The sequence below is a fragment of the Anarhichas minor genome, unplaced genomic scaffold (genome assembly GCF_050575085.1).
Source record: "Anarhichas minor isolate MPS153535 unplaced genomic scaffold, ASM5057508v1 ptg000014l, whole genome shotgun sequence".
NCBI lineage: Eukaryota > Metazoa > Chordata > Actinopteri > Perciformes > Anarhichadidae > Anarhichas > Anarhichas minor.
The window spans coordinates 12,616,891-12,643,046 of record NW_027466460.1 but is presented as its reverse complement, the minus strand read 5'-3'; the positions used below and the strand labels follow the sequence as shown (position 1 = coordinate 12,643,046).

Here is a 26,156-nt window from a genome sequence, read left to right as displayed (position 1 = left end):
TTGCTTTATCTGAGGCAAAGAAATATAAGAGCAATATTTAAAAACACAATGAAGAAGAAAATAAAATGGAATAAACCGAGAAAATAAACAAAATAGACAAATATAAGAGACACCAAAACGGACTGCTACAGTGCAGCGATATGTTGCCTTAAATTCATGTAATTTTACAATTAGAGGAAATCCATGTCAGGCAATGGTATTTAAAAAAACTGTTGGACTAATTATGTTTACATCATAAGTATAAACTTACATTACCGCTCACTGACACGGAATCACAAACAAACATTAAAAAAGTGAATGCAGGTTCTCTTTCCTGAACACCACATCTGGGCACCTCTGCCGATAGGCTGCAGGTATTGTCGTCACACCAGGAAACTGCAGGTTGTGTTCAGTAGTATCTCAAGATGTATCTACTGTGTTATTATTCAGAACTGCTCATTCAATACAGTCTTTTACTTTCGTGTCCTTCCTGGATTGCAGATCTGAATGAATCTAAATCGGTGCAAATGGTTCCGTGAATTAAACAAAAATAAAAATAAATGGATAAATTACACAAATTACAAAAAGACACTGAAAACATACCCAAGGGGATTACGGTTCATTATGTTGTTATTTTAACCTAAAATGTGGGCGCCTAACCAAGGTACCTCAAAATGGTGCATTTAACTGACAGGTCTGGTGTAATATCACAGATTTCAGCAGATATAACCTGTGAAATGTTCCTCAATCCCCAAGAACATGTGGTGTCTGCAATGTAGTTGGTTTGCCCACCTCAGAATTTTTTCTTTTCATTTTTTTTTTTTATCTCTACCCTCTGTTTATAAACATGGAAAGAACAAGATGGTTGAAAAACGCGGATAATGGATCTATGAAATAGCAGGAACACACGGACAACAAATGAATGAAAACAGATCCTCCACACGAGGGAACTGTTGTGATATTAAACATCCAGAGAGACCGGCACACACAGTAATTATAACACAGTCACAGTAGGCCACTTAATGCACTCTGTTACTGAAATATCTTGAAAAACATTAACTCACTGCCTGCGCTGATACTTGAATAAAAGTAAATTGAAATATTTTTTAAATTTCGTTCCTACAGTTACAGAGGGTGGAAAGACATATGCAAACACTTGCATGATATAATGAAAGCCCGTGTAGTTAGCCTGCAATACATATTAGTACTTCCTTTGTTAGAGCTTTTGTTATCAGAGAAGTGTTGATTTAACTGCATGATTAGGCGATGAGACAATAGTGGGTGGTGCTGTTGTGTTATGGTGTATTGCAAGATGTTTTTTGTTATTTTGTCATTTCACCTGACCTCATCTCTTATGACCACGTGTGACTTACAGGGAAAGACATTTCCCTTGTATTTTTATATGTTGTATTTTATATTTTCAAGCCTCTGTTGTACAGCCAAATGTTGATCATTTGTAGCCCCGGTAAGTTGCATGTTGCTGTTCCAGTGATCAAATCACATATAAGAATGACAGTGCCCATGAGGAAGACCCAAACTATCCTTTATTAACACAGGCGTGACAAATTATCCATTTGTCACTTAGTTTAGGATGAACATTGGTGCAAGCTTTAATGGGAACAAAAAAGAGAACTAACTGATACAGATGCACACACAACTGTACTATTAGGCTACCATTACAAAAATGGAAATGTTCATAATCCTGTATCTCGTTCATTCTTTTTAATTTGAGGATTCAGAACGTGACACCAGCTTAAGTTTGATTGGTCGTTTTGGCATCAGCAGGCCCTGGAAGTCCATCTCAAAGGGGATCTGACAGGAAATTACATGTGAAGAGAAAAGAGTTGTGAACAAAGTCAACAATGTATGAAACATACAAACAGCTGGCAGTATCACAAAGGGTAAAAAAGGCTTCAAGGCCTTTGCAACACCCTGATTGGCTATCTTTGGCATTATATAAGCCTCAATATCTCATTAAAACTAGCAATAAATAAAATTTGGACAGCAATACACATACGCCATAAAAGATGATTATTCATTCACCAAAAGCAATAACAATCAGTGTGGTCTCACCTCAGTCTCCTTACACACAGAGAAGCTGAACCTCTGCAGGATCTCCACCATTGCTAGTTTCATCATCACCAGAGCAAATCGCATCCCGATGCAGTTCCTTGGTCCTGCCCCAAAAGGCATGTACGTGTAGGGATCAATAGTCTCCTTGTTTTCCTTGCTGAACCTGAGGATGCACGCACGCACACATACACACACACATACATACACACACACACACACACACACACAGTAACAATAACAGCAATGAAGAAATTGCCTGCAGCATTCAGGTCCTTACTGCTGCACTTTTGGTAAACCTAATCATATGAATCCTTTCTATACCTCTCAGGTTTGAACTCCTCGGGCTCGGGCCACAGACTAGCATCCCGGTGCAGCGGCCATGTTGGTACCATGACAACCATATCTTTTGGAATCACAAGACCATTTATCTCCACAGTCGCCTTGGCCACACGCTCCAGACGTGGGGCAATGGGGTACAATCGGAGAGACTCGTTGATGACGCCGTCTAGATACTCCATCTGCATGAGAGCCTGGTACTCAACGGGACCCTAACACAGAGACACTCTGTTAAATTGGGCAAAGTTAGGAGTTACCAGAATCCCAGAGGGAATACATTGATGGTTGATGGAGGTACTGAGGTTAAAAAAACACTGTTACCGTCCTTTATAGGTTTAGATCAGAAGACTGATGTCTCATCATGTCTGTCTGGAGGTATGAGGCTACAGCCAGCAACCAGTTAGCTTAGCATAAACGCTTGACCAGAAAAAAAAAAAATTGCCTACCAGGACCTTTAATGCTCAATAAAATGTACACATATTTTTTACCGTTTGTGGAAGTCAAACCACAGCTAAAAGAAAAGTGATTAAACACAACCCCCAATGATAATTAATGTTGCTCTGTGCCTGCTGGATTTGAAAATAAGCACTTAATATAGTGATTTTATATCAAATCTATAACCTCAACTCAAGAAATAATGAAAGCAGCTTTAAATGGATTATTTTGAGGCCTTCCTGTAACCTCAAATGTTGTCCTCTTCCCACTCCCAACGCACCTTGTCCGGGAAGGTGGAGTCGACCTCCTCCTGCAGCCGTTTCATGACATGAGGGTTCGTCGCCAGATTGTAGGCCAAGAAGGTGAGAGAGCTGCTGGTTGTTTCGTAGCCAGCAAAGAGGAAAATCATTGCTTGAGAAAGGATCTCATGATCGCTTAAACCTGGGGAGATAGCAAGGATAGATTTAGAATAGCTTTTAGTTGTGCTTTTATGTGTGTGTAGATACCGTACATTGCTGTGTGTGTGTGTGTGTGTGTGTCACCTTTATTTGGTTCACTGAGGTCATTGTTTTTCTGGGAGTCAATCATCAACTGAAGGAAATCCACTCGACTCTAAAAGTAGTATGAGAATAACTGTGATTGTAGTTTTGCATCTGCTGATGCAAAGAGATGTGGATGCACAGGCACAGACAGTCATACCTTTTGCTGGCTGTACTCTCGGTTAGACTTGATCTTCTTCAGCGCAGCGTAAAAGAAGTCTGTGACAGACGAAGGGAAAAAGGAAAACTCCATCTTCTCAAGAATTGGACCCATAAAGGGAAAGAAAGCTGGAATCAAGCAGAAAGCAACACACTTATCAAGGACACAGGGCAGACCGTGACTGTAAACATTCACAACACAGATATTTTTGGATTACCAGCTAGATGGACAACATTATAAATAGCTGCATTTTATAAAATGATTCCTGTACCAACAATGAGGAAGAGAGGGCTTAAAAGGTCAAACTTCAGCATCTTCTTGATGTTAGTGACAAAAGGGTCCGAGGGGTTGTTGAGCGAGTCTATGTCGACACTGAAGGCTGTGCTGGCTACTACATCCATACTGTAGGGTCCAAAGAACCTAAAGGGAAAACAAGAAGAGTTAACTTCATACATTCTCTGGAATAAGTTTAAATGATTGGTGTTATGTGTCCTTACTCTTTCAGCTCTAAGGGTTCATCTTTGTCTGCCTTCTTTTTCATGCTGCTGGTCAGGTTAGCAGAGTGGTGCTTCATTATGCTAAACATCTGAGACACAGATAGACAGAAAAAAAGGCTTACTGAAATACTGGTAAATAAAACAGTGCAATACACTGGCACGGCGTTGCTGCTGTTTCTCTTTGTGTTGTGTGATATATATATATTTATATATTTGGATTGGATATATAAGGTTTGGGCTCTAAATAAGCTTGGAAGCCGTTTTGCTTTGTGCCCTCTGCAGTCTACTCACTGGTTAGATTGAAGAGGTTTAAACTTCGATTTATCAGTCCATAGTATGATACTCTGTCATACAATTCAAATATAACTTTATAACTTTTTATTTCTATCGTTGAGGTTTTAATAATGTATTTGCTTAAGCAACACGCCTGTTAATATTCCAGCTTGTTATAGGCTGCATTATTGTGCACTTGACACTGAAGCAGGAACCTGTTCCTATTTAAACCTGCAGACAATTTGATGCTAAACTTCCAATTTATTTGACTGATGATTTCTTCATTTCATAACTTCTGTTGCTCAGAGAGATCTTTGTCACTTTCCGCCCTTTCACTTGTCAGTGTGGTTGAACCGTTGTACAGAGTTTTGTCCCCCATGTACAAAACATGACTTTTTTGCAAACCCTTCATACGAAATTGGTAAAGAAGACTTTCTACAAACTAGAAGCATGAACGACAATAAAACAACCTCTCAGCAATCTGACTGACTGCATTTTTTCTAAGCATGTACTCTTTGTTATTGTTGTCAAATTAAAAACAAGTTGTGCCTTTGATTGTACATTTTGTGTATTAATCTTAATAAACATTTGATCGCAAAAAGAAAAAAAATGATGTTCAACATGCAATAAAAGGCAGAGGAGGTACAGAGCAGGAGGGGGCTGTACCTCCTTCAGTCTTCCTGAGGTGAAGGTGGGCGAGAGGACGCTGCGGATCCTCCTCCACTGGTCATCCTCAGAGACGGACACAGCGTCATACAGTTGCCCGTTCAGGTGGAAGTTCTGTAACAGAGAATCACATACTGATGAGGAGAGTTCAAGCAACCACGAGTGTCTGAATGTGTTATGAAGTTATTTTGTTTACTCTGCGGTTGGTGAAGAGAGAGTAACACTCCTTTATCAGCACAGCTTTTATCATAGCAGGATCTGTGATGCACAGCACGGGCTGACGGCCATCAAAAATGCTAAATAAGATAAGAATTGAACAGAATATGAATAGAAAAATAACGAAACACCAGGTGAGCTTGTTATGCAGACATATCAATAGACCTTGTAAAACAGGTACCACTATATACAGAGAGACTTTATATGCAGAAACACACTACAGCATGCAGACTTACCCCCATACTTTTCCATATTTCTTGAAGCAATCTGTGTCAAAGTTTGTTATTCCCTGTGTACAAGAAAAATAATATACAGATCATGAAATATTTGTAGCATGAACATTTTCTAATTAAATATGTTGATATGTAGGACTGGAGTCGCTACGATGCATATTAATGGTCAAATGTTAACTAAATTATCCCAACGTCTCCACTTCAAAGCTGTTATCCTTCTATTAAATAAATAAATAAATATCATTGAACACAGACAGATCACAGAATAGAAAAAGGGAAAATGTGAAGATTCATTGTCAAAATGTAATAACAAAATTGTGATACTTTGTCTTTGATACATAAAGAAATTGGATTCTGAAAAGGCTATTACCGTAGTTCTACCTTTCCTAAGCTTAAACCTGTGAAATTCATTCCATGGGAATTATTTTCTACTAAATATTTTGTTGTATTTTCTTATTAAAGAGAGGTCAGTGGATTATCCTGAGTAAACATAAATAACTACAGGGTCATTCCATTTTAACAGCACTAGTATCAAAACGGGAAAGACAGGTCTTGCTCAACATTATGCCTCAACTTTTTCCCACTTTGTTAGGTTGAATTACTCATTATGTACCTTGCTAAGCCTGTAGATCTATTATGTACAACTTCTAAAAAAAAACAAGTTTACCAACCTTTCTATATGCCAGGATGGTGCCAAAAAAAGGGACTGGTTTGGGACCAGGGACGCCCATTTTCTTAAATGTTCCAAATGTCCAGCAGGAATACCTGTAAAACAAAACAAAACAAAAAAACAGAAAGAAGAGAAGAGATTTTTATCACACAGACAAATAAACACGGTACAAATACCTGTTACAAGTATTCTTAAACACTTACACAAAGATCAATGTGATGAGAGCCACCAGAAGGGTCCAGGTCTCAGCGGAGAAAAAGAGGGAGAAGCCCATCTCTGCAGGTTTTCTCTTCTTTCAATGGTCGCACAAGCTCCACTAACACCTCAAATCACTGACCATCGCTTTTTATCTGCAGCACTTCCCTTGCGTGTGAGTAAGGTGTGTGAGAGTTGAACCAATAGGAAGTCGGCAGTGTCATGTGAATCATTGACAGAAAGAGACCAAGCAGCATTCATAATTGTCTGTGACTCTGCAATTTTGGGACCTAAATTATTATATAGCTTGTGTTAAGAAAGATAGGACTCACGCAAAGTTCATGATAGCAGCTTAAAGTAATATGTAATATATTGTTAAATAGATATTCTTCTTGTATGTCTCCTGCTACTTGTGATTCTAATGTTTCAGGCACACACAGTAATTATAACATAATCACAGTAGGCCACTTAATGCACTCTATTACTGAAATATCTTGTAAAACATGAACTCACTTCCTGGGCTGATACTTGAACAAAACATTTTTTCTTTTTTAAGATTTCGGTCCTACAGTTTACAGAGGGTGGAAAGAAATATGCAAACACTTGCATAATATAACTAGAACATTTTGCAAGACATTTTGACAGTGTGGCTGCTACTGCCCGAAGACGTTGCAATACGCTAATATTACCAGTAGTCAGATGTATCATTGAGGTTCATTTGAGATATCGCTTCTCTCATTTCTGCATTTTAGATTCATACTCTTGGATTGAATCTTGTATTTGTGATGGACAGTCTTGAAATTGAGAGCAGCGATTGCTTCATAGAAACAAATAGTTAACACACACGCACGCGCTGCATCATTTCTGTATTTAAGATACCTCTGTTTGAGATACATACCTTTGGAAATGACGAGAGCTATCGCTGACGTCATAGCACACGATTCCCGATCAGGCCGCATGTTTTGATGTATTTTGACGCATGTGCGTGCAACGCTGTGGGAGGAGATACGCTGCAAACTTTTGTATGGAAGATGCAGAATTAGAAGATTGTGATTATGATTAACCCCGCAGGATTATAGTCAGTGTGCTGCGCACAAGGCTTTACAGTCTTTTTGCGCCACAGCCACACTGAATGAAAGCCCGTGCAGTCAGCCTGCAATACATATTAGTACTTCCTTTGGTGAAGCTTTTGTTATCAGAGAAGTGTTGATTTAACTGCATGATTAGGCAACGAGACAACAGTGGGTGGTGCTGTTGTGTTACGGTGTATTGCAAGATGTTTTTTGTCACCTGACCTCATCTCTTATGACCACGTGTGACTTACAGGGAAAGACATTTCCCTCGTATTTTTATATGTTGTATTTTATATTTTCAAGCCTCTGTTGTACAGCCAAATGTTGATCATTTGTAGCCCCGGTAAGTTGCATGTTGCTGTTCCAGTGATCAAATCACATATAAGAATGACAGTGCCCATGAGGAAGACCCAAACTATCCTTTATTAACACAGGCGTGACAAATTATCCATTTGTCACTTAGTTTAGGATGAACATTGGTGCAAGCTTTAATGGGAACAAAAAAGAGAACTAACTGATACAGATGCACACACAACTGTACTATTAGGCTACCATTACAAAAATGGAAATGTTCATAATCCTGTATCTCGTTCATTCTTTTTAGTTTGAGGATTCAGAACGTGACACCAGCTTAAGTTTGATTGGTCGTTTTGGCATCAGCAGGCCCTGGATGTCCATCTCAAAGGGGATCTGACAGGAAATTACATGTGAAGAGAAAAGAGTTGTGAACAAAGTCAACAATGTATGAAACATACAAACAGCTGGCAGTATCACAAAGGGTAAAAAAGGCTTCAAGGCCTTTGCAACACCCTGATTGTCTATCTTTGGCATTATATAAGCCTCAATATCTCAATAAAACTAGCAACAAATAAAATTTGGACAGCAATACACATACGCCATAAAAGATGATTATTCATTCACCAAAAGCAATAACAATCAGTGTGGTCTCACCTCAGTCTCCTTACACACAGAGAAGCTGAACCTCTGCAGGATCTCCACCATTGCTAGTTTCATCATCACCAGAGCAAATCGCATCCCGATGCAGTTCCTTGGTCCTGCCCCAAAAGGCATGTACGTGTAGGGATCAATAGTCTCCTTGTTTTCCTTGCTGAACCTGAGGATGCACGCACGCACACATACACACACACACACACACACACACACACACACGCACCATGTAACAATAACAGCAATGAAGAAATTGCCTGCAGCGTTCAGGTCCTTACTGCTGCACTTTTGGTAAACCTAATCATATGAATCCTTTCTATACCTCTCAGGTTTGAACTCCTCGGGCTCGGGCCACAGACTAGCATCCCGGTGCAGCGGCCATGTTGGTACCATGACAACCATATCTTTTGGAATCACAAGACCATTTATCTCCACAGTCGCCTTGGCCACACGCTCCAGACGTGAGGCAATGGGGTACAATCGGAGAGACTCGTTGATGACGCCGTCTAGATACTCCATCTGCATGAGAGCCTGGTACTCAACGGGACCCTAACACAGAGACACTCTGTTAAATTGGGCAAAGTTAGGAGTTACCAGAATCCCAGAGGGAATACATTGATGGTTGATGGAGATACTGAGGTTAAAAAAACACTGTTACCGTCCTTTATAGGTTTAGATCAGAAGACTGATGTCTCATCATGTCTGTCTGGAGGTATGAGGCTACAGCCAGCAACCAGTTAGCTTAGCATAAACGCTTGACCAGAAAGAAAAAAAAATTGCCAACCAGGACCTTTAATGCTCAATAAAATGTACACATATTTTTTACCGTTTGTGGAAGTCAAACCACAGCTAAAAGAAAAGTGATTAAACACAACCCCCGATGATAATTAATGTTGCTCTGTGCCTGCTGGATTTGAAAATAAGCACTTAATATAGTGATTTTATATCAAATCTATAACCTCAACTCAAGAAATAATGAAAGCAGCTTTAAATGGATTATTTTGAGGCCTTCCTGCAACCTCAAATGTTGTCCTCTTCCCACTCCCAACGCACCTTGTCCGGGAAGGTGGAGTCGACCTCCTCCTGCAGCCGTTTCATGACATGAGGGTTCGTCGCCAGATTGTAGGCCAAGAAGGTGAGAGAGCTGCTGGTTGTTTCGTAGCCAGCAAAGAGGAAAATCATTGCTTGAGAAAGGATCTCATGATCGCTTAAACCTGGGGAGATAGCAAGGATAGATTTAGAATAGCTTTTAGTTGTGCTTTTATGTGTGTGTAGATACCGTACATTGCTGTGTGTGTGTGTGTGTGTGTGTCACCTTTATTTGGTTCACTGAGGTCATTGTTTTTCTGGGAGTCAATCATCAACTGAAGGAAATCCACTCGACTCTAAAAGTAGTATGAGAATAACTGTGATTGTAGTTTTGCATCTGCTGATGCAAAGAGATGTGGATGCACAGGCACAGACAGTCATACCTTTTGCTGGCTGTACTCTCGGTTAGACTTGATCTTCTTCAGCGCAGCGTAAAAGAAGTCTGTGGCAAACGTAGGGAAAAAGGAAAACTCCATCTTCTCAAGAATTGGACCCATAAAGGGAAAGAAAGCTGGAATCAAGCAGAAAGCAACACACTTATCAAGGACACAGGGCAGACCGTGACTGTAAACATTCACAACACAGATATTTTGGGATTACCAGCTAGATGGACAACATTATAAATAGCTGCATTTCATAAAATGATTCCTGTACCAACAATGAGGAAGAGAGGGCTTAAAAGGTCAAACTTCAGCATCTTCTTGATGTTAGTGACAAAAGGGTCCGAGGGGTTGTTGAGCGAGTCTATGTCGACACTGAAGGCTGTGCTGGCTACTACATCCATACTGTAGGGTCCAAAGAACCTAAAGGGAAAACAAGAAGAGTTAACTTCATACATTCTCTGGAATAAGTTTAAATGATTGGTGTTATGTGTCCTTACTCTTTCAGCTCTAAGGGTTCATCTTTGTCTGCCTTCTTTTTCATGCTGCTGGTCAGGTTAGCAGAGTGGTGCTTCATTATGCTAAACATCTGAGACACAGATAGACAGAAAAAAAGGCTTACTGAAATACTGGTAAATAAAACACAGTGCAATACACTGGCACGGCGTTGCTGCTGTTTCTCTTTGTGTTGTGTGATATATATATTTATATTTTTGGATTGGATATATAAGGTTTGGGCTCTAAATAAGCTTGGAAGCCGTTTTGCTTTGTGCCCTCTGCAGTCTACTCACTGGTTAGATTGAAGAGGTTTAAACTTCGATTTATCAGTCCATAGTATGATACTCTGTCATACAATTCAAATAGAACTAACTTTTTATTTCTATCGTTGAGGTTTTAATAATGACTTTGCTTAAGCAACACGCCTGTTAATATTCCAGCTTGTTATAGGCTGCATTATTGTGCACTTGACACTGAAGCAGGAACCTGTTCCTATTTAAATCTGCAGACAATTTGATGCTAAACTTCCAATTTATTTGACTGATGATTTCTTCATTTCATAACTTCTGTTGCTCAGAGAGATCTTTGTCACTTTCCGCCCTTTCACTTGTCAGTGTGGTTGAACCGTTGTACAGAGTTTTGTCCTCCATGTACAAAACATGACTTTTTTGCAAACCCTTCATACGAAATTGGTAAAGAAGACTTTATACAAACTAGAAGCATGAAAGACAATAAAAAAAAACTCTCAGCAATCTCTCAGCAATCTGACTGACTGCATTTTTTCTGAGAATGTACTCTTTGTTATTGTTGTCAAATTCAAAAACAAGTTGTGCCTTTGATTGTACATTTAATGTATTAATCTTAATAAACATTTGATCGCAAAAAGAAAAAATAATTCTGTTCAACATGCAATAAAAGGCAGAGGAGGTACAGAGCAGGAGGGGGCTGTACCTCCTTCAGTCTTCCTGAGGTGAAGGTGGGCGAGAGGACACTGCGGATCCTCCTCCACTGGTCATCCTCAGCGACGGTCACAGCGTCATACAGTTGCCCGTTCAGGCGGAAGTTCTTTAACAGAGAATCACATACTGATGAGGAGAGTTCAAGCAACCATGAGTGTCTGAATGTGTTATGAAGTTATTTTGCTTACTCTGCGGTTGGTGAAGAGAGAGTAACACTCCTTTATCAGCACCGCTTTTATCATAGCAGGATCTGTGATGCACAGCACGGGCTGACGGCCATCAAAAATGCTAAATAAGATAAGAATTGAACAGAATATGAATAGAAAAATAACGAAACACCAGGTGAGCTTGTTATGCAGACATATCAATAGACCTTGTAAAACAGGTACCACTATATACAGAGAGACTTTATATGCAGAAACACACTACAGCATGCAGACTTACCCCCATACTTTTCCATATTTCTTGAAGCAATCTGTGTCAAAGTTTGTTATTCCCTGTGTACAAGAAAAATAATATACAGATCATGAAATATTTGTAGCATGAACATTTTCTAATTAAATATGTTGATATGTAGGACTGGAGTCGCTACGATGCATATTAATGGTCAAATGTTAACTAAATTATCCCAACGTCTCCACTTCAAAGCTGTTATCCTTCTATTAAATAAATAAATAAATATCATTGAACACAGACAGATCACAGAATAGAAAAAGGGAAAATGTGAAGATTCATTGTCAAAATGTAATAACAAAATTGTGATACTTTGTCTTTGATACATAAAGAAATTGGATTCTGAAAAGGCTATTACCGTAGTTCTACCTTTCCTAAGCTTAAACCTGTGAAATTCATTCCATGGGAATTATTTTCTACTAAATATTTTGTTGTATTTTCTTATTAAAGAGAGGTCAGTGGATTATCCTGAGTAAACATAAATAACTACAGGGTCATTCCATTTTAACAGCACTAGTATCAAAACGGGAAAGACAGGTCTTGCTCAACATTATGCCTCAACTTTTTCCCACTTTGTTAGGTTGAATTACTCATTATGTACCTTGCTAAGCCTGTAGATCTATTATGTACAACTTCTAAAAAAAAACAAGTTTACCAACCTTTCTATATGCCAGGATGGTGCCAAAAAAAGGGACTGGTTTGGGACCAGGGACGCCCATTTTCTTAAATGTTCCAAATGTCCAGCAGGAATACCTGTAAAACAAAACAAAACAAAAAAACAGAAAGAAGAGAAGAGATTTTTATCACACAGACAAATAAACACGGTACAAATACCTGTTACAAGTATTCTTAAACACTTACACAAAGATCAATGTGATGAGAGCCACCAGAAGGGTCCAGGTCTCAGCGGAGAAAAAGAGGGAGAAGCCCATCTCTGCAGGTTTTCTCTTCTTTCAATGGTCGCACAAGCTCCACTAACACCTCAAATCACTGACCATCGCTTTTTATCTGCAGCACTTCCCTTGCGTGTGAGTAAGGTGTGTGAGAGTTGAACCAATAGGAAGTTGGCAGTGTCATGTGAATCATTGACAGAAAGAGACCAAGCAGCATTCATAATTGTCTGTGACTCTGCAATTTTGGGACCTAAATTATTATATAGCTTGTGTTAAGAAAGATAGGACTCACGCAAAGTTCATGATAGCAGCTTAAAGTAATATGTAATATATTGTTAAATAGATATTCTTCTTGTATGTCTCCTGCTACTTGTGATTCTAATGTTTCAGGCACACACAGTAATTATAACATAATCACAGTAGGCCACTTAATGCACTCTATTACTGAAATATCTTGTAAAACATGAACTCACTTCCTGGGCTGATACTTGAACAAAACATTTTTTCTTTTTTAAGATTTCGGTCCTACAGTTTACAGAGGGTGGAAAGAAATATGCAAACACTTGCATAATATAACTAGAACATTTTGCAAGACATTTTGACAGTGTGGCTGCTACTGCCCGAAGACGTTGCAATACGCTAATATTACCAGTAGTCAGATGTATCATTGAGGTTCATTTGAGATATCGCTTCTCTCATTTCTGCATTTTAGATTCATACTCTTGGATTGAATCTTGTATTTGTGATGGACAGTCTTGAAATTGAGAGCAGCGATTGCTTCATAGAAACAAATAGTTGACACACACGCACGCGCTGCATCATTTCTGTATTTAAGATACCTCTGTTTTTAGATACATACCTTTGGAAATGACGAGAGCTATCGCTGACGTCATAGCACACGATTCCCGATCAGGCCGCATGTTTTGATGTATTTTGACGCATGTGCGTGCAACGCTGTGGGAGGAGATACGCTGCAAACTTTTGTTTACAGTCTTTTTGCGCCACAGCCACACTGAATGAAAGCCCGTGCAGTCAGCCTGCAATACATATTAGTACTTCCTTTGGTGAAGCTTTTGTTATCAGAGAAGTGTTGATTTAACTGCATGATTAGGCAACGAGACAACAGTGGGTGGTGCTGTTGTGTTACGGTGTATTGCAAGATGTTTTTTGTCACCTGACCTCATCTCTTATGACCACGTGTGACTTACAGGGAAAGACATTTCCCTCGTATTTTTATATGTTGTATTTTATATTTTCAAGCCTCTGTTGTACAGCCAAATGTTGATCATTTGTAGCCCCGGTAAGTTGCATGTTGCTGTTCCAGTGATCAAATCACATATAAGAATGACAGTGCCCATGAGGAAGACCCAAACTATCCTTTATTAACACAGGCGTGACAAATTATCCATTTGTCACTTAGTTTAGGATGAACATTGGTGCAAGCTTTAATGGGAACAAAAAAGAGAACTAACTGATACAGATGCACACACAACTGTACTATTAGGCTACCATTACAAAAATGGAAATGTTCATAATCCTGTATCTCGTTCATTCTTTTTAGTTTGAGGATTCAGAACGTAACACCAGCTTAAGTTTGATTGGTCGTTTTGGCATCAGCAGGCCCTGGATGTCCATCTCAAAGGGGATCTGACAGGAAATTACATGTGAAGAGAAAAGAGTTGTGAACAAAGTCAACAATGTATGAAACATACAAACAGCTGGCAGTATCACAAAGGGTAAAAAAGGCTTCAAGGCCTTTGCAACACCCTGATTGGCTATCTTTGGCATTATATAAGCCTCAATATCTCAATAAAACTAGCAACAAATACAATTTGGACAGCAATACACATACGCCATAAAAGATGATTATTCATTCACCAAAAGCAACAACAATCAGTGTGGTCTCACCTCAGTCTCCTTACACACAGAGAAGCTGAACCTCTGCAGGATCTCCACCATTGCTAGTTTCATCATCACCAGAGCAAATCGCATCCCGATGCAGTTCCTTGGTCCTGCCCCAAAAGGCATGTACGTGTAGGGATCAATAGTCTCCTTGTTTTCCTTGCTGAACCTGAGGATGCACGCACACGTACACACACACATACACACACACAGTAACAATAACAGAAATGAAGAAATTGCCTGCAGCGTTCAGGTCCTTACTGCTGCACTTTTGGTAAACCTAATCATATGAATCCTTTCTATACCTCTCAGGTTTGAACTCCTCGGGCTCGGGCCACAGACTAGCATCCCGGTGCAGCGGCCATGTTGGTACCATGACAACCATATCTTTTGGAATCACAAGACCATTTATCTCCACAGTCGCCTTGGCCACACGCTCCAGACGTGGGGCAATGGGGTACAATCGGAGAGACTCGTTGATGACGCTGTCTAGATACTCCATCTGCATGAGAGCCTGGTACTCAACGGGACCCTAACACAGAGACACTCTGTTAAATTGGGCAAAGTTAGGAGTTACCAGAATCCCAGAGGGAATACATTGATGGTTGATGGAGGTACTGAGGTTAAAAAAACACTGTTACCGTCCTTTATAGGTTTAGATCAGAAGACTGATGTCTCATCATGTCTGTCTGGAGGTTTGAGGCTACAGCCAGCAACCAGTTAGCTTAGCATAAACGCTTGACCAGAAAGAAAAAAAAATGTGCCTACCAGGACCTCTAATGCTCAATAAAATGTACCGGTACACATATTTTTTACCTTGTTTGTTTAATCAACAGTAAGAAACGTTAAGTTGTGATTTTACAGGGGCTTGCGGTTTTCCCGTTTCTAAGCTAACCGGCTGCCGGCTGTAGCCTTACATTTTCTGTAAATATATGAGAGTGGTATGAACCCTCTCTGCAAGAAATGTCAAAATATTAATGATAAATAATATGACTAAGTGTAATGTGAAAGGGGCCAGTCGTTATAACACACCCAGAGAATTATCACATAATCCTTAAGAATTATGCTTCTCTGGAGATACAAATAAACATCGCTGTGATTCTAGGCTGAGAGTCACGCAAACGTATCCAACTACACGTTCACTCCTTTGCAGCACAAGGAAGCGTAATGTCAGCGTCACACAACTAATCGCTAATGACCCGGATACTTCTCTCAAGAATTTGTGGAAGTCAAACCACAGCTAAAAGAAAAGTGATTAAACACAACCCCCGATGATAATTAATGTTGCTCTGTGCCTGCTGGATTTGAAAATAAGCACTTAATATAGTGATTTTATATCAAATCTATAACCTCAACTCAAGAAATAATGAAAGCAGCTTTAAATGGATTATTTTGAGGCCTTCCTGCAACCTCAAATGTTGTCCTCTTCCCACTCCCAACGCACCTTGTCCGGGAAGGTGGAGTCGACCTCCTCCTGCAGCCGTTTCATGACATGAGGGTTCGTTGCCAGATTGTAGGCCAAGAAGGTGAGAGAGCTGCTGGTTGTTTCGTAGCCAGCAAAGAGGAAAATCATTGCTTGAGAAAGGATCTCATGATCGCTTAAACCTGGGGAGATAGCAAGGATAGATTTAGAATAGCTTTTAGTTGTGCTTTTATGTGTGTGTAGATACCGTACATTGCTGTGTGTGTGTGTGTGTGTGTGTGTCACCTTTATTTGGTTCACTGAGGTCATTGTTTTTCTGGGAGTCAATCATCAACTGAAGGAAATCCACTCGACTCTAAAAGTAGTATGAGAATAACTGTGATTGTAGTTTTGCATCTGCTGATGCAAAGAGATGTGGATGCACAGGCACAGACAGTCATACCTTTTGCTGGCTGTACTCTCGGTTAGACTTGATCTTCTTCAGCGCAGCGTAAAAGAAGTCTGTGACAGACGAAGGGAAAAAGGAAAACTCCATCTTCTCAAGAATTGGACCCATAAAGGGAAAGAAAGCTGGAATCAAGCAGAAAGCAACACACTTATCAAGGACACAGGGCAGACCGTGACTGTAAACATTCACAACACAGATATTTTGGGATTACCAGCTAGATGGACAACATTATAAATAGCTGCATTTTATAAAATGATTCCTGTACCAACAATGAGGAAGAGAGGGCTTAAAAGGTCAAACTTCAGCATCTTCTTGATGTTAGTGACAAAAGGGTCCGAGGGGTTGTTGAGCGAGTCTATGTCGACACTGAAGGCTGTGCTGGCTACTACATCCATACTGTAGGGTCCAAAGAACCTAAAGGGAAAACAAGAAGAGTTAACTTCATACATTCTCTGGAATAAGTTTAAATGATTGGTGTTATGTGTCCTTACTCTTTCAGCTCTAAGGGTTCATCTTTGTCTGCCTTCTTTTTCATGCTGCTGGTCAGGTTAGCAGAGTGGTGCTTCATTATGCTAAACATCTGAGACACAGATAGACAGAAAAAAAGGCTTACTGAAATACTGGTAAATAAAACAGTGCAATACACTGGCACGGCGTTGCTGCTGTTTCTCTTTGTGTTGTGTGATATATATATATTTATATATTTGGATTGGATATATAAGGTTTGGGCTCTAAATAAACTTGGAAGCCGTTTTGCTTTGTGCCCTCTGCAGTCTACTCACTGGTTAGATTGAAGAGGTTTAAACTTCGATTTATCAGTCCATAGTATGATACTCTGTCATACAATTCAAATATAACTTTATAACTTTTTATTTCTATCGTTGAGGTTTTAATAATGTATTTGCTTAAGCAACACGCCTGTTAATATTCCAGCTTGTTATAGGCTGCATTATTGTGCACTTGACACTGAAGCAGGAACCTGTTCCTATTTAAACCTGCAGACAATTTGATGCTAAACTTCCAATTTATTTGACTGATGATTTCTTCATTTCATAACTTCTGTTGCTCAGAGAGATCTTTGTCACTTTCCGCCCTTTCACTTGTCAGTGTGGTTGAACCGTTGTACAGAGTTTTGTCCTCCATGTACAAAACATGACTTTTTTGCAAACCCTTCATACGAAATTGGTAAAGAAGACTTTCTACAAACTAGAAGCATGAACGACAATAAAACAACCTCTCAGCAATCTGACTGACTGCATTTTTTCTAAGCATGTACTCTTTGTTATTGTTGTCAAATTAAAAACAAGTTGTGCCTTTGATTGTACATTTTGTGTATTAATCTTAATAAACATTTGATCGCAAAAAGAAAAAAAATGATGTTCAACATGCAATAAAAGGCAGAGGAGGTACAGAGCAGGAGGGGGCTGTACCTCCTTCAGTCTTCCTGAGGTGAAGGTGGGCGAGAGGACGCTGCGAATCCTCCTCCACTGGTCATCCTCAGAGACGGACACAGCGTCATACAGTTGCCCGTTCAGGTGGAAGTTCTGTAACAGAGAATCACATACTGATGAGGAGAGTTCAAGCAACCACGAGTGTCTGAATGTGTTATGAAGTTATTTTGCTTACTCTGCGGTTGGTGAAGAGAGAGTAACACTCCTTTATCAGCACAGCTTTTATCATAGCAGGATCTGTGATGCACAGCACGGGCTGACGGCCATCAAAAATGCTAAATAAGATAAGAATTGAACAGAATATGAATAGAAAAATAACGAAACACCAGGTGAGCTTGTTATGCAGACATATCAATAGACCTTGTAAAACAGGTACCACTATATACAGAGAGACTTTATATGCAGAAACACACTACAGCATGCAGACTTACCCCCATACTTTTCCATATTTCTTGAAGCAATCTGTGTCAAAGTTTGTTATTCCCTGTGTACAAGAAAAATAATATACAGATCATGAAATATTTGTAGCATGAACATTTTCTAATTAAATATGTTGATATGTAGGACTGGAGTCGCTACGATGCATATTAATGGTCAAATGTTAACTAAATTATCCCAACGTCTCCACTTCAAAGCTGTTATCCTTCTATTAAATAAATAAATAAATATCATTGAACACAGACAGATCACAGAATAGAAAAAGGGAAAATGTGAAGATTCATTGTCAAAATGTAATAACAAAATTGTGATACTTTGTCTTTGATACATAAAGAAATTGGATTCTGAAAAGGCTATTACCGTAGTTCTACCTTTCCTAAGCTTAAACCTGTGAAATTCATTCCATGGGAATTATTTTCTACTAAATATTTTGTTGTATTTTCTTATTAAAGAGAGGTCAGTGGATTATCCTGAGTAAACATAAATAACTACAGGGTCATTCCATTTTAACAGCACTAGTATCAAAACGGGAAAGACAGGTCTTGCTCAACATTATGCCTCAACTTTTTCCCACTTTGTTAGGTTGAATTACTCATTATGTACCTTGCTAAGCCTGTAGATCTATTATGTACAACTTCTAAAAAAAAACAAGTTTACCAACCTTTCTATATGCCAGGATGGTGCCAAAAAAAGGGACTGGTTTGGGACCAGGGACGCCCATTTTCTTAAATGTTCCAAATGTCCAGCAGGAATACCTGTAAAACAAAACAAAACAAAAAAACAGAAAGAAGAGAAGAGATTTTTATCACACAGACAAATAAACACGGTACAAATACCTGTTACAAGTATTCTTAAACACTTACACAAAGATCAATGTGATGAGAGCCACCAGAAGGGTCCAGGTCTCAGCGGAGAAAAAGAGGGAGAAGCCCATCTCTGCAGGTTTTCTCTTCTTTCAATGGTCGCACAAGCTCCACTAACACCTCAAATCACTGACCATCGCTTTTTATCTGCAGCACTTCCCTTGCGTGTGAGTAAGGTGTGTGAGAGTTGAACCAATAGGAAGTCGGCAGTGTCATGTGAATCATTGACAGAAAGAGACCAAGCAGCATTCATAATTGTCTGTGACTCTGCAATTTTGGGACCTAAATTATTATATAGCTTGTGTTAAGAAAGATAGGACTCACGCAAAGTTCATGATAGCAGCTTAAAGTAATATGTAATATATTGTTAAATAGATATTCTTCTTGTATGTCTCCTGCTACTTGTGATTCTAATGTTTCAGGCACACACAGTAATTATAACATAATCACAGTAGGCCACTTAATGCACTCTATTACTGAAATATCTTGTAAAACATGAACTCACTTCCTGGGCTGATACTTGAACAAAACATTTTTTCTTTTTTAAGATTTCGGTCCTACAGTTTACAGAGGGTGGAAAGAAATATGCAAACACTTGCATAATATAACTAGAACATTTTGCAAGACATTTTGACAGTGTGGCTGCTACTGCCCGAAGACGTTGCAATACGCTAATATTACCAGTAGTCAGATGTATCATTGAGGTTCATTTGAGATATCGCTTCTCTCATTTCTGCATTTTAGATTCATACTCTTGGATTGAATCTTGTATTTGTGATGGACAGTCTTGAAATTGAGAGCAGCGATTGCTTCATAGAAACAAATAGTTAACACACACGCACGCGCTGCATCATTTCTGTATTTAAGATACCTCTGTTTGAGATACATACCTTTGGAAATGACGAGAGCTATCGCTGACGTCATAGCACACGATTCCCGATCAGGCCGCATGTTTTGATGTATTTTGACGCATGTGCGTGCAACGCTGTGGGAGGAGATACGCTGCAAACTTTTGTATGGAAGATGCAGAATTAGAAGATTGTGATTATGATTAACCCCGCAGGATTATAGTCAGTGTGCTGCGCACAAGGCTTTACAGTCTTTTTGCGCCACAGCCACACTGAATGAAAGCCCGTGCAGTCAGCCTGCAATACATATTAGTACTTCCTTTGGTGAAGCTTTTGTTATCAGAGAAGTGTTGATTTAACTGCATGATTAGGCAACGAGACAACAGTGGGTGGTGCTGTTGTGTTACGGTGTATTGCAAGATGTTTTTTGTCACCTGACCTCATCTCTTATGACCACGTGTGACTTACAGGGAAAGACATTTCCCTCGTATTTTTATATGTTGTATTTTATATTTTCAAGCCTCTGTTGTACAGCCAAATGTTGATCATTTGTAGCCCCGGTAAGTTGCATGTTGCTGTTCCAGTGATCAAATCACATATAAGAATGACAGTGCCCATGAGGAAGACCCAAACTATCCTTTATTAACACAGGCGTGACAAATTATCCATTTGTCACTTAGTTTAGGATGAACATTGGTGCAAGCTTTAATGGGAACAAAAAAGAGAACTAACTGATACAGATGCACACACAACTGTACTATTAGGCTACCATTACAAAAATGGAAATGTTCATAATCCTGTATCTCGTTCATTCTTTTTAGTTTGAGGATTCAGAACGTGACACCAGCTTAAGTTTGATTGGTCGTTTTGGCATCAGCAGGCCCTGGATGTCCATCTCAAAGGGGATCTGACAGGAAATTACATGTGAAGAGAAAAGAGTTGTGAACAAAGTCAACAATGTATGAAACATACAAACAGCTGGCAGTATCACAAAGGGTAAAAAAGGCTTCAAGGCCTTTGCAACACCCTGATTGTCTATCTTTGGCATTATATAAGCCTCAATATCTCAATAAAACTAGCAACAAATAAAATTTGGACAGCAATACACATACGCCATAAAAGATGATTATTCATTCACCAAAAGCAATAACAATCAGTGTGGTCTCACCTCAGTCTCCTTACACACAGAGAAGCTGAACCTCTGCAGGATCTCCACCATTGCTAGTTTCATCATCACCAGAGCAAATCGCATCCCGATGCAGTTCCTTGGTCCTGCCCCAAAAGGCATGTACGTGTAGGGATCAATAGTCTCCTTGTTTTCCTTGCTGAACCTGAGGATGCACGCACGCACACATACACACACACACACACACACACACACACACACACGCACCATGTAACAATAACAGCAATGAAGAAATTGCCTGCAGCGTTCAGGTCCTTACTGCTGCACTTTTGGTAAACCTAATCATATGAATCCTTTCTATACCTCTCAGGTTTGAACTCCTCGGGCTCGGGCCACAGACTAGCATCCCGGTGCAGCGGCCATGTTGGTACCATGACAACCATATCTTTTGGAATCACAAGACCATTTATCTCCACAGTCGCCTTGGCCACACGCTCCAGACGTGAGGCAATGGGGTACAATCGGAGAGACTCGTTGATGACGCCGTCTAGATACTCCATCTGCATGAGAGCCTGGTACTCAACGGGACCCTAACACAGAGACACTCTGTTAAATTGGGCAAAGTTAGGAGTTACCAGAATCCCAGAGGGAATACATTGATGGTTGATGGAGATACTGAGGTTAAAAAAACACTGTTACCGTCCTTTATAGGTTTAGATCAGAAGACTGATGTCTCATCATGTCTGTCTGGAGGTATGAGGCTACAGCCAGCAACCAGTTAGCTTAGCATAAACGCTTGACCAGAAAGAAAAAAAAATTGCCAACCAGGACCTTTAATGCTCAATAAAATGTACACATATTTTTTACCGTTTGTGGAAGTCAAACCACAGCTAAAAGAAAAGTGATTAAACACAACCCCCGATGATAATTAATGTTGCTCTGTGCCTGCTGGATTTGAAAATAAGCACTTAATATAGTGATTTTATATCAAATCTATAACCTCAACTCAAGAAATAATGAAAGCAGCTTTAAATGGATTATTTTGAGGCCTTCCTGCAACCTCAAATGTTGTCCTCTTCCCACTCCCAACGCACCTTGTCCGGGAAGGTGGAGTCGACCTCCTCCTGCAGCCGTTTCATGACATGAGGGTTCGTCGCCAGATTGTAGGCCAAGAAGGTGAGAGAGCTGCTGGTTGTTTCGTAGCCAGCAAAGAGGAAAATCATTGCTTGAGAAAGGATCTCATGATCGCTTAAACCTGGGGAGATAGCAAGGATAGATTTAGAATAGCTTTTAGTTGTGCTTTTATGTGTGTGTAGATACCGTACATTGCTGTGTGTGTGTGTGTGTGTGTGTCACCTTTATTTGGTTCACTGAGGTCATTGTTTTTCTGGGAGTCAATCATCAACTGAAGGAAATCCACTCGACTCTAAAAGTAGTATGAGAATAACTGTGATTGTAGTTTTGCATCTGCTGATGCAAAGAGATGTGGATGCACAGGCACAGACAGTCATACCTTTTGCTGGCTGTACTCTCGGTTAGACTTGATCTTCTTCAGCGCAGCGTAAAAGAAGTCTGTGGCAAACGTAGGGAAAAAGGAAAACTCCATCTTCTCAAGAATTGGACCCATAAAGGGAAAGAAAGCTGGAATCAAGCAGAAAGCAACACACTTATCAAGGACACAGGGCAGACCGTGACTGTAAACATTCACAACACAGATATTTTGGGATTACCAGCTAGATGGACAACATTATAAATAGCTGCATTTCATAAAATGATTCCTGTACCAACAATGAGGAAGAGAGGGCTTAAAAGGTCAAACTTCAGCATCTTCTTGATGTTAGTGACAAAAGGGTCCGAGGGGTTGTTGAGCGAGTCTATGTCGACACTGAAGGCTGTGCTGGCTACTACATCCATACTGTAGGGTCCAAAGAACCTAAAGGGAAAACAAGAAGAGTTAACTTCATACATTCTCTGGAATAAGTTTAAATGATTGGTGTTATGTGTCCTTACTCTTTCAGCTCTAAGGGTTCATCTTTGTCTGCCTTCTTGTTCATGCTGCTGGTCAGGTTAGCAGAGTGGTGCTTCATTATGCTAAACATCTGAGACACAGATAGACAGAAAAAAAGGCTTACTGAAATACTGGTAAATAAAACACAGTGCAATACACTGGCACGGCGTTGCTGCTGTTTCTCTTTGTGTTGTGTGATATATATATTTATATTTTTGGATTGGATATATAAGGTTTGGGCTCTAAATAAGCTTGGAAGCCGTTTTGCTTTGTGCCCTCTGCAGTCTACTCACTGGTTAGATTGAAGAGGTTTAAACTTCGATTTATCAGTCCATAGTATGATACTCTGTCATACAATTCAAATAGAACTAACTTTTTATTTCTATCGTTGAGGTTTTAATAATGACTTTGCTTAAGCAACACGCCTGTTAATATTCCAGCTTGTTATAGGCTGCATTATTGTGCACTTGACACTGAAGCAGGAACCTGTTCCTATTTAAATCTGCAGACAATTTGATGCTAAACTTCCAATTTATTTGACTGATGATTTCTTCATTTCATAACTTCTGTTGCTCAGAGAGATCTTTGTCACTTTCCGCCCTTTCACTTGTCAGTGTGGTTGAACCGTTGTACAGAGTTTTGTCCTCCATGTACAAAACATGACTTTTTTGCAAACCCTTCATACGAAATTGGTAAAGAAGACTTTATACAAACTAGAAGCATGAAAGACAATAAAAAAAAACTCTCAGCAATCTCTCAGCAATCTGACTGACTGCATTTTTTCTGAGAATGTACTCTTTGTTATTGTTGTCAAATTCAAAAACAAGTTGTGCCTTTGATTGTACATTTAATGTATTAATCTTAATAAACATTTGATCGCAAAAAGAAAAAATAATTCTGTTCAACATGCAATAAAAGGCAGAGGAGGTACAGAGCAGGAGGGGGCTGTACCTCCTTCAGTCTTCCTGAGGTGAAGGTGGGCGAGAGGACACTGCGGATCCTCCTCCACTGGTCATCCTCAGCGACGGTCACAGCGTCATACAGTTGCCCGTTCAGGCGGAAGTTCTTTAACAGAGAATCACATACTGATGAGGAGAGTTCAAGCAACCATGAGTGTCTGAATGTGTTATGAAGTTATTTTGCTTACTCTGCGGTTGGTGAAGAGAGAGTAACACTCCTTTATCAGCACAGCTTTTATCATAGCAGGATCTGTGATGCACAGCACGGGCTGACGGCCATCAAAAATGCTAAATAAGATAAGAATTGAACAGAATATGAATAGAAAAATAACGAAACACCAGGTGAGCTTGTTATGCAGACATATCAATAGACCTTGTAAAACAGGTACCACTATATACAGAGAGACTTTATATGCAGAAACACACTACAGCATGCAGACTTACCCCCATACTTTTCCATATTTCTTGAAGCAATCTGTGTCAAAGTTTGTTATTCCCTGTGTACAAGAAAAATAATATACAGATCATGAAATATTTGTAGCATGAACATTTTCTAATTAAATATGTTGATATGTAGGACTGGAGTCGCTACGATGCATATTAATGGTCAAATGTTAACTAAATTATCCCAACGTCTCCACTTCAAAGCTGTTATCCTTCTATTAAATAAATAAATAAATATCATTGAACACAGACAGATCACAGAATAGAAAAAGGGAAAATGTGAAGATTCATTGTCAAAATGTAATAACAAAATTGTGATACTTTGTCTTTGATACATAAAGAAATTGGATTCTGAAAAGGCTATTACCGTAGTTCTACCTTTCCTAAGCTTAAACCTGTGAAATTCATTCCATGGGAATTATTTTCTACTAAATATTTTGTTGTATTTTCTTATTAAAGAGAGGTCAGTGGATTATCCTGAGTAAACATAAATAACTACAGGGTCATTCCATTTTAACAGCACTAGTATCAAAACGGGAAAGACAGGTCTTGCTCAACATTATGCCTCAACTTTTTCCCACTTTGTTAGGTTGAATTACTCATTATGTACCTTGCTAAGCCTGTAGATCTATTATGTACAACTTCTAAAAAAAAACAAGTTTACCAACCTTTCTATATGCCAGGATGGTGCCAAAAAAAGGGACTGGTTTGGGACCAGGGACGCCCATTTTCTTAAATGTTCCAAATGTCCAGCAGGAATACCTGTAAAACAAAACAAAACAAAAAAACAGAAAGAAGAGAAGAGATTTTTATCACACAGACAAATAAACACGGTACAAATACCTGTTACAAGTATTCTTAAACACTTACACAAAGATCAATGTGATGAGAGCCACCAGAAGGGTCCAGGTCTCAGCGGAGAAAAAGAGGGAGAAGCCCATCTCTGCAGGTTTTCTCTTCTTTCAATGGTCGCACAAGCTCCACTAACACCTCAAATCACTGACCATCGCTTTTTATCTGCAGCACTTCCCTTGCGTGTGAGTAAGGTGTGTGAGAGTTGAACCAATAGGAAGTCGGCAGTGTCATGTGAATCATTGACAGAAAGAGACCAAGCAGCATTCATAATTGTCTGTGACTCTGCAATTTTGGGACCTAAATTATTATATAGCTTGTGTTAAGAAAGATAGGACTCACGCAAAGTTCATGATAGCAGCTTAAAGTAATATGTAATATATTGTTAAATAGATATTCTTCTTGTATGTCTCCTGCTACTTGTGATTCTAATGTTTCAGGCACACACAGTAATTATAACATAATCACAGTAGGCCACTTAATGCACTCTATTACTGAAATATCTTGTAAAACATGAACTCACTTCCTGGGCTGATACTTGAACAAAACATTTTTTCTTTTTTAAGATTTCGGTCCTACAGTTTACAGAGGGTGGAAAGAAATATGCAAACACTTGCATAATATAACTAGAACATTTTGCAAGACATTTTGACAGTGTGGCTGCTACTGCCCGAAGACGTTGCAATACGCTAATATTACCAGTAGTCAGATGTATCATTGAGGTTCATTTGAGATATCGCTTCTCTCATTTCTGCATTTTAGATTCATACTCTTGGATTGAATCTTGTATTTGTGATGGACAGTCTTGAAATTGAGAGCAGCGATTGCT

General features: G+C 39.4%; 5 protein-coding genes across 6 annotated transcripts; all 5 read right to left on the bottom strand.

Moving 5' to 3' along the window:
- Positions 1 to 1,701: 1,701 nt before the first annotated feature.
- On the bottom strand, positions 1,702 to 4,031 carry LOC142950105 (cytochrome P450 3A40-like). The gene is made up of 7 exons (XM_076092004.1): positions 3,794 to 4,031; positions 3,523 to 3,650; positions 3,366 to 3,435; positions 3,104 to 3,264; positions 2,374 to 2,600; positions 2,053 to 2,215; positions 1,702 to 1,791 (listed from the first exon to the last, which is right to left on the bottom strand). The coding sequence occupies exons 1-7, from the start codon at positions 3,975 to 3,977 to the stop codon at positions 1,702 to 1,704; spliced, it is 1,023 nt and encodes a 340-aa protein (XP_075948119.1). The 5' UTR covers positions 3,978 to 4,031.
- Positions 4,032 to 4,033: 2 nt separating this feature from the next.
- LOC142950104 (cytochrome P450 3A40-like) lies at positions 4,034 to 6,351 on the bottom strand (the record flags this gene model as incomplete). Its single annotated transcript, XM_076092003.1, has 6 exons — positions 6,281 to 6,351; positions 6,079 to 6,172; positions 5,411 to 5,463; positions 5,155 to 5,254; positions 4,959 to 5,072; positions 4,034 to 4,108 (listed from the first exon to the last, which is right to left on the bottom strand). Coding segments are annotated over exons 1-6 (507 nt in total), but the record flags the coding sequence as incomplete, so codon positions are not given.
- Positions 6,352 to 7,749: 1,398 nt separating this feature from the next.
- Positions 7,750 to 12,688, bottom strand: LOC142950030 (cytochrome P450 3A40-like). Of its 2 annotated transcripts, none has more exons than XM_076091937.1 (13): positions 12,534 to 12,688; positions 12,332 to 12,425; positions 11,664 to 11,716; positions 11,408 to 11,507; positions 11,212 to 11,325; positions 10,263 to 10,351; positions 10,037 to 10,221; positions 9,766 to 9,893; positions 9,609 to 9,678; positions 9,347 to 9,507; positions 8,616 to 8,842; positions 8,297 to 8,459; positions 7,750 to 8,035 (listed from the first exon to the last, which is right to left on the bottom strand). In XM_076091937.1, exons 1-13 carry the CDS (start codon positions 12,602 to 12,604, stop codon positions 7,946 to 7,948), a joined length of 1,545 nt encoding a protein of 514 aa, XP_075948052.1. In that variant the 5' UTR covers positions 12,605 to 12,688; the 3' UTR covers positions 7,750 to 7,945. The 2 variants fall into 2 exon arrangements, with proteins under 2 accessions (XP_075948052.1, XP_075948053.1); XM_076091938.1 differs by having other exon boundaries at positions 10,037 to 10,185.
- A 1,238-nt stretch (positions 12,689 to 13,926) lies between these two features.
- On the bottom strand, positions 13,927 to 19,668 carry LOC142949725 (cytochrome P450 3A40-like). Its single transcript, XM_076091538.1, has 13 exons — positions 19,091 to 19,668; positions 18,889 to 18,982; positions 18,221 to 18,273; positions 17,965 to 18,064; positions 17,769 to 17,882; positions 16,830 to 16,918; positions 16,604 to 16,752; positions 16,333 to 16,460; positions 16,176 to 16,245; positions 15,912 to 16,072; positions 14,773 to 14,999; positions 14,474 to 14,636; positions 13,927 to 14,212 (listed from the first exon to the last, which is right to left on the bottom strand). The coding sequence occupies exons 1-13, from the start codon at positions 19,159 to 19,161 to the stop codon at positions 14,123 to 14,125; spliced, it is 1,509 nt and encodes a 502-aa protein (XP_075947653.1). The 5' UTR covers positions 19,162 to 19,668; the 3' UTR covers positions 13,927 to 14,122.
- An 891-nt stretch (positions 19,669 to 20,559) lies between these two features.
- On the bottom strand, positions 20,560 to 25,944 carry LOC142950029 (cytochrome P450 3A40-like). Its single transcript, XM_076091936.1, has 13 exons — positions 25,346 to 25,944; positions 25,144 to 25,237; positions 24,476 to 24,528; positions 24,220 to 24,319; positions 24,024 to 24,137; positions 23,075 to 23,163; positions 22,849 to 22,997; positions 22,578 to 22,705; positions 22,421 to 22,490; positions 22,159 to 22,319; positions 21,428 to 21,654; positions 21,107 to 21,269; positions 20,560 to 20,845 (listed from the first exon to the last, which is right to left on the bottom strand). Exons 1-13 carry the CDS (start codon positions 25,414 to 25,416, stop codon positions 20,756 to 20,758), a joined length of 1,509 nt encoding a protein of 502 aa, XP_075948051.1. The 5' UTR covers positions 25,417 to 25,944; the 3' UTR covers positions 20,560 to 20,755.
- Between the last annotated feature and the right edge of the window lie 212 nt (positions 25,945 to 26,156).

What these genes read in the sequence shown, in the direction of transcription:
- LOC142950105 (XM_076092004.1), bottom strand. Translation starts at nt 3,977, where the DNA reads ATGTATGAAGTTAACTCTTCTTGTTTTCCCTTTAGGTTCTTTGGACCC. An exon ending in CCCTCTCTTCCTCATTGTTG is followed by an intron (nt 3,651 to 3,793) that starts GTACAGGAATCA and finishes GCTTGATTCCAG; the next exon opens with CTTTCTTTCCCTTTATGGGT. An exon ending in GAGGAGTTCAAACCTGAGAG is followed by an intron (nt 2,216 to 2,373) that starts GTATAGAAAGGA and finishes GTGCATCCTCAG; the next exon opens with GTTCAGCAAGGAAAACAAGG.
- LOC142950030 (XM_076091937.1), bottom strand. Translation starts at nt 12,604, where the DNA reads ATGGGCTTCTCCCTCTTTTTCTCCGCTGAGACCTGGACCCTTCTGGTG. An exon ending in CTCTCTTCACCAACCGCAGA is followed by an intron (nt 11,326 to 11,407) that starts GTAAGCAAAATA and finishes TCTCTGTTAAAG; the next exon opens with AACTTCCGCCTGAACGGGCA. An exon ending in GAGGAGTTCAAACCTGAGAG is followed by an intron (nt 8,460 to 8,615) that starts GTATAGAAAGGA and finishes GTGCATCCTCAG; the next exon opens with GTTCAGCAAGGAAAACAAGG.
- LOC142949725 (XM_076091538.1), bottom strand. Translation starts at nt 19,161, where the DNA reads ATGGGCTTCTCCCTCTTTTTCTCCGCTGAGACCTGGACCCTTCTGGTG. An exon ending in CCATCCTGGCATATAGAAAG is followed by an intron (nt 18,274 to 18,888) that starts GTTGGTAAACTT and finishes TCTTGTACACAG; the next exon opens with GGAATAACAAACTTTGACAC. An exon ending in CCTCAGGAAGACTGAAGGAG is followed by an intron (nt 16,919 to 17,768) that starts GTACAGCCCCCT and finishes TCTGTGTCTCAG; the next exon opens with ATGTTTAGCATAATGAAGCA.
- LOC142950029 (XM_076091936.1), bottom strand. Translation starts at nt 25,416, where the DNA reads ATGGGCTTCTCCCTCTTTTTCTCCGCTGAGACCTGGACCCTTCTGGTG. An exon ending in ACTCCACCTTCCCGGACAAG is followed by an intron (nt 21,655 to 22,158) that starts GTGCGTTGGGAG and finishes TCTCTGTGTTAG; the next exon opens with GGTCCCGTTGAGTACCAGGC. An exon ending in GAGGAGTTCAAACCTGAGAG is followed by an intron (nt 21,270 to 21,427) that starts GTATAGAAAGGA and finishes GTGCATCCTCAG; the next exon opens with GTTCAGCAAGGAAAACAAGG.